Here is an 11924-nt window from a genome sequence, read left to right as displayed (position 1 = left end):
CATCCTGGTAATGCTTCGCATTGCCTCATTTACTGGTAGTACTTTGCAATAGGGCACACCTTACAGAAGCCTGAGAATTTTGGAATGGAGAGAATGACTAATTCCAAGTTGAAAAAATCTGCTACAGTGCATGTCATTTTGCATTAGTTTCTTGAAACAGAAAAGATTAAAAAATCAGAGGGAAAAAAAAACGGAAGATACTGCCGGAAACTTATAAAAATGCACTAAATGCCAAAAAATTCTAGAGAACATATTAAAAAAAATAAGATAGTAGATATAGTAGGAACATGACAGAAAACGTCATAATCAGTAGATGCATAATAATAATGTCATCATGTCTTTGCATTACTCTCACAGTCCTGCCGAAGGACTCTTCTTGCTCATTATTTAAAAACGTCTTTGTACTTAAGCATTAAAACACCAAAACTGCCATGTTCGAGCAAAGACTCCAGCAAGTCCATTTTCATGTTGCTAACATGTCACAGACTGGTTTAAGGGAAAATACACTAAACAGCCACCAGGTAATCTGCAGAGGAAATTCTCCCTCACTCCTAAAACAATGAGGGTCTTTAAAACATGGTTTACATGCATTTTAAATTGGTTTTTAATGCTTGCTATTATGGTTCTGAAGGCCATAATTAGCTGTATATGCTCAATCAGCTTTGAATTCTGCCTGTCTAATCAATCAGGCAATAAGCATTTGTTATTGTAGTCTCATACATATATATCCCTCCATTCTCAAAGTTCAGTTTTACCCCTCAAAAACATTTGTGTTTTATATAACTCAGTAGAAAAAATATACAGGTTTGTCATATGGAGTTTACATATTTCAGCATAATGAACACAAACCTTAAATCCAAATTATGCACACTAAGCGAGCTGAAAAAAAGTCCACGCTGTGTTTTCAGTGAGAGTTGTTGAAAAGAGGGAAGCAGAACAAGTGCTTTACAGAGGCATTGCTTCCTTTAATAATTTGTGCCACATGAAGAATACTTTTCACACTAGGCCATTCAAGAGAGATTTTGGAGGAATGTGATCATTCAGTTTATGCAGCAAAACCAAGCTACCACGATTTAATTCTGCTGTGTGTTCAATTTTTATATTGTACACCCATCAGTTGCTGAAGCACAGCTCCTGCTAAGCTGAAAGCATAAAAGAAAGAGTCTGGGGTCTCTTCTGAAAAGCCTGAAAATATTTTATTCATGTATTACTGGCACATATATTGCAGGGAGTATTGCTGCATTCAAGAGAGAATTGAGTGACCCTTCATAGGTGAGATTTTGTCAGTTTAGGATTTTAGTTGGGTTGTATAAAATTAATAATGTTTTTTCTTCAGCTGCAGGTCATTCATTCCAACCATTTTGATGAAGACTAAACCAGAGCAATTATGCATTCATGAGCAGGATGCTGAGGGCTTCACTTGGAAAACCGAAGGCTGATAACCAAAGAAAGGATCAAGTATCTTTCCCAAGGCTACTGCATAATGATCAAAACACCACATCTTCAAGCACATATTGCAGAAAGCCTAGTGCTGCTCTCTAAACTGCTGCAGGTAAAACAATGGATTTAAAATAACCAGCCTCTTGATCTGTTCGGGCACGGTAGACCTGTACAGTGCATAAGATGTAATGTGCACTCTATAATGAAGAGCTTTGTGCTGCTAAGAGGCAGAGCTGACAGATCCTATTTCAAAGTTATCTTTAATGCAAAAACAAGAAACGTTCCCAATTGTATCCGTTACAACGAAGTTGCTGGATGACAAAGCCTGCTATCTAAATCATTTCAGCCGCATATGGGAAATCAAATCCCAATGAAGCCTGAATGCACACAAAGTACAAATCACTCCAAACTGCCTCTAATATATGCATGTTTATATACATACTCGCTTTCATATGCAAGATGTCACTGTGAGCTCTGCTGTAGAGCCTGATGTAACCCGAGTGCTGGGAAACACTGACTTAGACAGACAGGTGACAAAGAGCCAGGCCCTGCTAGAGCTCATTCTCCTGAGCCCTTCCACAGGCCCAACAGGCTGTGTAAGAACTACTACTCTCAGGAGAAATGACTCCATATGAAATACTGTACTAATGACATTAGGGAGCACACTGCTGTCTCGAGATAGCTTGAGAGTAGTTGTATTGTACAGGCAAATCTGAAGCGTTTGAAGGATCAGGCTAAAAGCTGGGAATGGCTTGTCCAAATAGTCCTGAGTTCATTTGAAAAGACATTTATTGAGATATTAATAACATCCTGTCTCCCGGCAGACAAAGTGAGGCCATCATTAGCATGATAGAGCAGCACCACACACTCTGCCCTTCACATGGTGAGAAAGGCTCAGGGTAGGTGATTTCATCCTGCTGAAAACAAGGAAGCCACTAGCAAAACCTTACGGGAATAACTGCATTGGATCTGGCCCAAAACCCTTCACCTTGTGGAGACTTTTGTTGAATAGAAGTTGTTCATCCAAAGTCCCTGTGGATTTCTAAACCAGCTGAAAACTGCAGTGTGAAAAAACTTAAGGGCTATTCAGAATATGACGTTGTGAAGGAAGGAACAGTAGGCTGCACACAAACTTTAAGTGCTCGTTTTAGGCTATTTCATTCAAATAACACTATACTTTATTCAGGACATATGTGGCTAGCATATGTTTACAACGAAAGCAGTACCATGCATCAAACAGAAGCGGAATTGTTTCAGAGTCATTGCAGTATATGTTATCCAGACATAGTCCAGCTGGGCAGACTCATGAGAGGCATATGTAAAAAAAAAAGCTGTTTCCACTTATTATTTAAAAAAATTAAATAGTACTGAAGTACATAGGCTCCATTCTCCTCCTTTCCCTCCTACCTTCCCATTTTGTTAAATAAATCCATTCCATCCTCTTTCCCTGGGTGGATTTCTTTAGCACCAATTCCATTGTTCTGTGATGGAATGGAACAGAACAAAGGTTACCAGATTATTTTTCTAAAACCATCCATCTGGTATGGTAAAAACTCAATTCAAGAAAACATGAATATGCTTAGATGCTGTTAAAAAGCAATCTGGCCCTATTTCTTAAAAAAAGAAAAACATTCTACCAATTAAGCCTCTTATTCCAATTCATCTGAATATTTAGCAAAACTTCAAGCACATACCTATACTTTTTTATTGGTACATCATAGAATTAAGAACCATTGTTGCAGCCTTTCTTGTTCTCCATCTCCCTTTGTAGAGAGTCTATTTTCAGTTTTATGTTTTTGTTAACAAAAGATACACAGTCAGGTAAGAGACTGGTGTAATATTTTCTCTTCATGCTTTCTGTCGAGAATTCAGAGAAAAGCTAAAACAGGGAAACAATGTGCTCTGATACTCCCTGCAGATTCCAAGGCCCATTCAAACGGCTGAGCTTTGATAAACTCATCCCGCTCCCCGGGTTTGTTCGGCCTACTGGAAAAGCAAAAGGAACTCAATCAAAGGGCTGCCGTGCTGCCTTCCCTCCCCAGCCTTGGGAGGCCTCACCAGGGGACTCTTTCCCACTGAAAAATGTAGAAGACAGCACGCCTCGGTAGCCAGGCATTTTTAAATGCATTTCTCCACATCTAGGGAGTAAAGGTAATCGCTCGGAATATCCTTGGGCCTTTAAGGGTTATTAGAAAGGAGCAACTCTGGAATGTCATTAACTGTAACTATTTGGTTTTGAATTAACATCTGGTTAGGATTTTTTTGCTTTTCAGCAAAATATTCCACAAATTCCCACTTCTTCCAGCCCCTGTCCTTCATCAAGTACGGTGAAACTTGAATTATTAGGATATTCTTGCTATATTAATAGAGTCTGTGGGAGTCAGATATCTCAGGTAGTTAATTCACATACTTGATAACCAGAAGTTGCAAAACAGCTTTAGCCACCATAAGGAAAATAACTCATTGTCATAGTAAGAAACAAAGAAAAATTGTTTAAGCACTGTTTGTCTAAAACGAAAGCATAATACTTTGAAAGGGAAGAGGCTGTAAAAAGTATGGAAACCTTACTACAATTACTAGAGATGTTAATCAAGTCTCACCCACTGATACCAGAGTAGAATTCAGACTCCCAGCGTCACTAAACCTTACAGAGAAATAAAACTAATTACACTTCAACTTTTCTACAACTTGAGGTTTTTAATCACATATACTGTCTTGCTTAACAGTTCATTCACTTTATGCAGGCAAATTACAAGTTTCCGTAGAAGAGTCTGGAAGTGCATCTAGAATGCCTGTCCACTGTTTACAGTTGTTTTTTTTCTTCCAATGAAAATCAGTAGCTAATAAATCAAAGCATAATTACACAAACACAAAAATACAATCATTAACATTTTACTGGATATAAATGATAAGCATAAGGAAATGTCCACATACACTCACTGGCATGAATTTGTGTTAGTTTGCTATTAATATATGGTACTCTGGATTGGTGGTAATGTGACTGAAAGACAGATGTATATTAAAGAAATTAGAGAGCCACTCATGTTTGACATGATCTTACAATGAGATAAATATCTATACAGTGATATGACCCTGCATACTCACATGTGATCATATCAACATTTTTTTTTTTTTCTGACAAGGTATTATCAAGGTAGTCAAACCTCCTCAACAAAGCTTGCTTTGATCAAGTACCAGATACTATTACCTAAAGTGTTGGATGATACAGAAACAATCTGTGCAAGTGTAGCAATTTTGACTCAGAAAATTTTAAAAAAGTAGTATTTACAAAGGTAACTTTTAAATTCAATGATTAAGACTCCAGTCTTCGTATTCCAACACCTGATCATTTAATTTCTTATTTTTGGCGTTTTGCTCTCCTCTCCCCATTCCTTCTCTCCACCGCAAATATTAGCCCATGTTTAAACTATCACAATTAAAACTCTTCAGAAAAAAAACAAACAGTAAGTTATTCACCTTGTGCCAAAAAAAAAAAAAAAAAGCAGCACTAAAACATTACTCAAAAGATTCCATAAATCCTTCATAATTAAGGAAAGTTCCAGGAGCAAAAAGAACTTATACAACTTGTAGAACTTGGGAAGAGAAATAGGGGAAAGAGGAGATGGTTGTCCCTTGACTTCTTTTTCTGAACTTCATTTACAAAAAGCTCCTGGTACTTTCCAAATGTTTCCACACCTGCTGGCACATATGGTTTAATATACAATCAATTTAAATAAAACATCAAATTCAAATCTCCACCATAAATAATTCAACTCTTATGAAACCTGGTGGGTTTTAGCTATTTCAAAACTAGCCCTGCCTGGCTAGCCATTTGGTTAGAACTCAGAAGTTAAGTAAGAGAATTCTTGCAAAAATTTGGTTATCTATTTTAGCCTTGTAACAGTTTAATACAAGTTAAATCTAGAAGAAATCCATTTTCACTGATATCTTGTTTCTTTTGTATACATCCTAGTATCCATAGGTTATAACTGTATAGGCTATGCAAGAAACAGAACCACTCAAGCTTTTTCTACTGGTTCTGTGAGCCAGTTGGCTTTAATTAATTTAAATAGGGAAAAAAAACCTCTTTAAGTCCTTATTCTAAATGGTAGATAAACCCTCTATCCTTTTTTCTTAGAGTGTTATCATCCGTCCTTATTATGACACTGCATTTCTTCTCAGCTTTAAATCAGGGGTTGTCAATACTGTTTCTTTTTGTTTCCATCTTGTTTCTCAAATTCCAGTACATCTGGGGAAAGAGCTCATTTTACCTCCTTGCTGAAGTCCGTCTTTTCACACTGGTCTGCTTTGGAAAGTCAAAATACTGAGTGCTTCTCTAGGTCAGATTAGTACTAATTTGAGTATGGAGTGGAACCAAGCTGGTTTGATGTAGAGTTTGGACTGATTTATTTTCATGCTGGGCTGGAGATCTTGCCATCTCAGATGGCTTCAGGAAACTGGGTGGGGAGTGGTAGCCATTTCCATGCCAGAGTCTCTTAACAGCAAAAATACAGAAGAGAAACTGAAAGAATGAAAAGAAGACTTGTGGTTGAGTGAGGGGAATTTCCATGTCCCTGAGCAGTGGTATTGTTCACTGAATTTGTGACAGTTGACAGAGAAATGGAACTTGTTGAAGAATTGTTTGAAGGTGTTGGACTTGTTCCATTGGTATTGCAGTAGATCTAGAATGCAGGGGAGAAGAAAAAAAAATAACAAAAAGGAGATTTTGTGAGTTTGGTTGATTTTTTTTTTTGTTTATGAGAAGACATTAGTAGTAATGATCTATGTGTAGCACTACTCAGTCACTATTCAGATACAATACACACAATTGTTCATGCCTCTTTCGTTGTGCAGTTAAGGACAAAGACATTTTGAAGTATGTGCATGGAATTTGCTAAAGAAATAAATCTAACATTTTCCTAAATGTTTTCTGTTGCTACATAACTACCACTTTATCAATAGCCTGAACTGAAACAAAAGATAAAATAGAGCAGTAGGTTTCAAAAGACCTCACACTGAAAGAAAAATAAAATACAAATGTAAAACTATGCAGAGACAAATCTTAGTCTTTGCAGACTAAGCCACAAACAAAAATATGAACAAACATTGAAGAACCTATTGATGCTGTTTCTGTGGCTGGTTTGAGATTCCTTTCAAGCAATGGTGGAACTTATATGAGTGGACTTGATATTTCAGGCTCCCTTGTCTCTTATCTTGCTGTGGTAGTACTGAACTGCACAACTTAGCACAATGGAACTTGACTGATTAAATCATAACCTATCGGCATGCTAGAGCAAACAAATATGCAGTGGAAAGGCCATGTAATATTAACAGATTTTTTAAAAGCTGACAAAAAGCAAAAATTAAAAAAAATATTTCCCCCCCATAACTCTGCATTATACAAATTGCACATTAAAATTTGCACACCATGTAACTTCGATATCAAGCTATTTCCTACACACAGAGGAAAACTTTCCAAGCTAAGCTAACGTGTTCTTTTCATCCAGTGAAAAAAAAAAAGATGTGATACACAAGGATGAAAAACAAGGGCAAGAATTGCATATCTGCTCCCCAAAAACACATGTAGTTTAGGAAGCTTGGCTTCAGCTCTGTGACAACAAACTTGTATTATACTAGAGCCTTCTGGTAAGCCCTGTCAGACTTTTTTTTGAAAATCAGTTAGTTTAAAATTACTCTCCATAAAAGGTGTCCTTATTATCATCTCATATTTCTAGTGCTGCTGAGAAAATTAATTTTCTTTAGCAGAAAAGATAATCAGAGTCCCTCAATGCTGAAGCCATTAAGTCAATGTTAAATTTATTAGGAAATTGTGTGAGTATTTTAAGTATTTTCTACAAATATACATATATATAATAGAAAAATATCAGGATAGTATAGAGCTTCTGGTAGTTACGGTTTTTGGCAACCAGCAATATGCTGGAAGCTATTTAGGACTGCAGGATAAAAACCGCTGTGTGGAAGTTTCTGTTGAAACCAGTCCAAAAGTGATCAATAATGGATTGTGGAGTTAATAACACTCAAGCTGGATACAAGGCAAGTCCCAACCAGCCCTGGAATTTCTTCGGTCTTCCTACAATGTCCGAGTCTCTGCTGCTGTTTTACACTCAATTATATATTTTTAAGGTTTTCTAAGTTTTAAACAGAAAGCCTACTTTCTGGGTTTTTTTTTGTTTTGGTGTTTTTTTTTGTTTGTTTGGTTTTTTTTGGGGGGGTTTTTGTTTGTTTGTTTTGTGGGAGAGGAAGGGCTTAGAGCCAAGTTTCCCCAACGTCAGAGTAGATGGGACCCCAGACAGATCATCTTAGTGAAGATGTGACAAATACCAGTAACCCAAAGGATCTGATCCTGCTCTCATGGCTGCCAAGGCGTAAGACTGCACTGAGCACAACGGAGAAAGGATAGTGCCCTTCCTTACAAACAAAGAAGGTGCGGGGAGAAATTAAAACGGTCTCCAGCTATTTCTTTGTTGTTTATTTTTATGATATTGTGTGACTGACCCTTTTCAAAAGGTGGTCTCTAGGAACAATACACTGATGGGGGAGCTGCTCACAGTACGTCAAATCGCCTTTGCACCAAAGGCGAGGCTGGGCCAGCACGGCAGCAAGACACTGGGGTCTCGGCTTTGAGACCCTAAACCTCCGGTTCCCCGCGAGCCCTAGGACGGGACCCAAAACCCTATAGGCTTCGGGGGACACTCGGACCAGGATCTCACTGCCCTCCGGCTGTAAAACTGGGAGCTAAATCGGGTTTGGGGGGGATTGCTCCGCTTCTTTTCGGCGGGAGAACTAACGCGCCTCCCCCACGGCTCAGCGCCTTTCCCTCGAGGATCCCACGGGAAGAAAGGCGGCGAACTCCCAGCTTCACTGTTACAATTCGACCGGGGTAACTCACGCCACCGCCAGCCCACGGTGGCGGGGCCGAGTCCCTCCCTACCCTGCCCCGTCCCCCGCGGGGCTGCAGTCCGAGCCCACCCGCCGGCGGTGCGGCCCCTCCCCAGCCGGGGCTGCCCGGATTCGTTGTTCTGGCCCCAGGGCGGAGGTGAGGAAGCCGCCCGTCACCCACGGTCACCCGACGGGGCGTCCCGGCGGGCTCCAGCGGCACATCGAACGGCCCCACGGGGCGGCCGGGGAGGGTCTCGGCGCGGCCGCTCTCCCGTTCCCCACGCTTGGGCCGGCGGTGGGGAAGCGCCGAACCGCTCCGATGCTCACCTGCGTGGGTAGGAGGAGAGCCAGGAGCAGGAGCCCCAGACCGAGCCGAACCGCCAGCGCCGTCCCCATAGCCCGTCCGCTGCTGTCCCACCACGGGTTGCGCTGGTGATGCTGCTCCGGCTGCTGTAGCTGAGGGCGAGAGAGATGCGCCGCTCCGCCGCGCCCAGCCTTTTTATGGCAGCGCGGGCTCCCGTGACGCCCCGCCGCCGCCTTCCCCTCCTCCTCCCCACACCTCTGCTCCCGCCCTCCGTGGCCGCCGCCCCGCAAGTCGTGGCCTCCCGCTCGGCCCCTGTCCCCGTTCCCCCTCCCCGAGCCGGGCCGTGGTGCCCGCGGCGCGCTCGGGTCAGGCCGTCATCGCTTCTACAGACCCCGGAGCTTTGTTCTCCCCCGTTCGGGTCTCGCAGCGCGCAGTGTCTTTGTCTGCTGCCGGCGTCGTGTTGCGGTGCTGAGAGACTGGCACAGGGCGGCAGAGCTTGAGTGGCAGTCACTCTAGAGAAACGCTTATTGCTTATGAAGACATCCGGCTTTTTATTAAAAATAAATAAATAAATTCAAATAATGGGCGAGAGAAGGAAAGGTAAAAAATACTGCCAGTACCTCCACATGATGGGAACAGTGGGTAAAAGGCTAAGGAGTTAAGATCCCACCCTGTTCAGAGCTGCCTTACCGCTAGTGCTCAGGCTTCAGACCACAGGTTACGATTTCAAGCACTCTTTGGGTCTAAATATTTTATTATTGCCATTATTTCTTAAAGAGCAGGAGACCTGTGTAATAAGTGGAACAGCAGGTTCTTCCAGCTGTAGCCTCTGTGTATGAAGGGTTCCTGCTTCTGGCACAGCAAATACCGTAGTTATATTGTATCTCCTCCCTTAATAGATTGAAGACAGATTGTGCCAGTGCCTCACCAAGGCAGACAGGTGTCTCAGTGCAGAGGCAAATTAACAAAAATAGTCTGTGTCTGCTTTATAAACTACAAAAAGAGACACCGATGTGCTGATTTTATTGTGACAAAGCGGTTATTTCAATTTAAAAGAAGAGGGAAATGTCCTGTTAGCTCAGACTAATCAATAGATTTTAAAATTGGCTGTGTTCATGTTTATCTTAGAACAAAGTGTGAAGAAACATCCACATTCAGCACTACCTGACCTATTTGTCATTTCCAGGAGCAGGACTACTTTGCAGGAGTTTCTGAGGGCCATTGCTAGAACTTGGTCCCAAAGCACAGGAAATACATGCATGAGCCACAGAACCGGATGCTGGGATTTGTGTTAGGCAAAACGTATCATCCTAAACCAAGTCCCACACTAATTACTTCAGAATGCCTGACAAAGTTATTTATTTAATTATTTATTTCTTTCCAGAAATAAAGGCATTTTGCAAGCTGTACCACCCAAAATATTGGTCCTTATTCTATACCTATATGAAAGGTCTGAGAGCTGCACAAAGCCCGAAGCACTCCTGAAGTAACTTTTCCCTATTTTGTATAAATCCTTGATCATAGTCAGAGTCCAGTTCACAATTAAAATGAAATCACAAATGAGAAGGAAGGTCACCTTTTCACTCAGGAGACACACCTAGCTCTACAGAAAGGTGAAGTTCCCTGTGAGAGAAGCTATGTGAATCACAGTGACAAAGCAAGGGCTCAGACCATTTCAAACCAGATCCCCTGGATGAGATGCAAAAGGAAGGTCAGGGCTCTATGGTGGCCAAAGCAAAGAGTATCCTAGCACAGATCCAACACAGATGGTTTCCATTCTAATCTCTCCCACCTTGCTTGGGAGAAAAGTGATACAGCTGTTGCTTGGTCCCATAGGGATCATGACTGGCTGTTGCAGGTTAAAGCAGCAGCTGAGACACATTAATGTCAAAGCTGCAACAGATGAGGATGAGGGAATAACTATCAGATGCCCTTTCCCGGAACTATGTAAAAAAATGAGGGTGATGCACAGTTCTTGTAAGGTGACATGAACCAAAACAACATTATACAGCTGCTAATTATCATTATACGGTGTATTGCACTTTTGGCATTTTAACAAGTTTCAGTGAAAATGGGGACATCTTTATTTTTTTCTAAAAATATTTTAAAGTTTGTTCCTTGAATAGCCGTTTAACTAATTAAAAATGCAAATGTTTTAAAACATTTGGCAGAAGTTATAAATTACTGAAATAATACAACTATGTTAAGTTTATGTTCTGGGCCTAAAAAACACGCCTGTCTGAAATATTCCTAAAATACTAATGCAAATAAGGAAATGTACTGGCAGCAAGGGAAAAGTGCTAAAAATAGATTACGCCCAAGATTTTCTTTGAAACTTTTGTAATTGGAAATTATAATTGTAGTGCTTATGTTCCATTATATTTCTACAACCAACTCTCCCCATTCAGGAAAGCCGCAATGTTATTGATTCCTCCCAAACATATAAATCATCTGCACACCTAATTCCAAAATCTTTACTTTTTTCAGCTGAAGCCTGTAATGAAGTCTGCAAAAGATGTATCTGAGCAAGACACCAGGACCAAATATATAGATTTTTCTACGAGATGAGAAACACTGTAATTGAGTTGAGAAATGTACAAAGTGAAGCACTGCTATCTGGTGGCCAAAAGGCATTTCTGATTTTTTCAGTCAGAGAAGACAATATACTCTCTCCATTAAACAACCTTTGCTATCAGTGTGCTCTAAGAACTTTCATGATATGGAGATATATTGTTAAATATTATTGTTAAATCCTCATTGTTCTGATTCCTTTATTTTTTCTAGGCCAGAATGGTACTTCGCACCTCTCCCAGGTAAATATGTAATATTTGATGAGAAAACAAAGAGAAGAGAGAAAACTCCTTTGATCTTTTGGGCTAAATGTAAATTCATCTGTATATTTCACCAGCGATTTGTAAGTTGATTGAACTTTGTAATAGTCATAACTTGCAGTCTAGTGATCAGAAGCAAAACTATAATGCATTAGCAAACAAGATCAGCTAAAAGGACTGGCAGGAAAAACAAAATCAACAAACAAACAAACAAAACTTAGTCATCTATAAAAGGAAACAGAGAAATATGCTCTGAGATGTGTAAGTAATGTATTTAATTTTGGACAAGCTTTAGCTGAATAAGCGTAGCCAGGGCATCGAGTGGTATTAGTAAGAACTGATTTTGAATTAACCATTAATTTAGTCTCACCTTTTAGCTGCCAATCTTGACCCATCTAAGCTTAAATATTTTAGGAGCATCAATTGCCAATGAGAATCACTAGATCCTG

At 40.4% G+C, this 11924-nt stretch overlaps 1 protein-coding gene across 1 annotated transcript; it reads right to left on the bottom strand.

Annotated features, from left to right (window-relative positions):
• Positions 1 to 4117: 4117 nt before the first annotated feature.
• On the bottom strand, positions 4118 to 8871 carry CD24 (CD24 molecule). The gene is made up of 2 exons (XM_065835327.2): positions 8668 to 8871; positions 4118 to 6122 (listed from the first exon to the last, which is right to left on the bottom strand). The coding sequence occupies exons 1-2, from the start codon at positions 8734 to 8736 to the stop codon at positions 5937 to 5939; spliced, it is 255 nt and encodes an 84-aa protein (XP_065691399.1). The 5' UTR covers positions 8737 to 8871; the 3' UTR covers positions 4118 to 5936.
• Between the last annotated feature and the right edge of the window lie 3053 nt (positions 8872 to 11924).

This window comes from Patagioenas fasciata, chromosome 3 (genome assembly GCF_037038585.1).
Source record: "Patagioenas fasciata isolate bPatFas1 chromosome 3, bPatFas1.hap1, whole genome shotgun sequence".
NCBI classification, from domain to species: domain Eukaryota; kingdom Metazoa; phylum Chordata; class Aves; order Columbiformes; family Columbidae; genus Patagioenas; species Patagioenas fasciata.
This window is presented reverse-complemented; position numbering and strand designations above follow the sequence as displayed.

Coding starts and splice junctions, on each gene's coding strand:
- CD24 (XM_065835327.2), bottom strand. CDS start 8,736: ATGGGGACGGCGCTGGCGGTTCGGCTCGGTCTGGGGCTCCTGCTCCTG. Junction 6,123..8,667: donor CTCTCCTCCTACCCACGCAG/GTGAGCATCGGA, acceptor CCTGCATTCTAG/ATCTACTGCAATACCAATGG.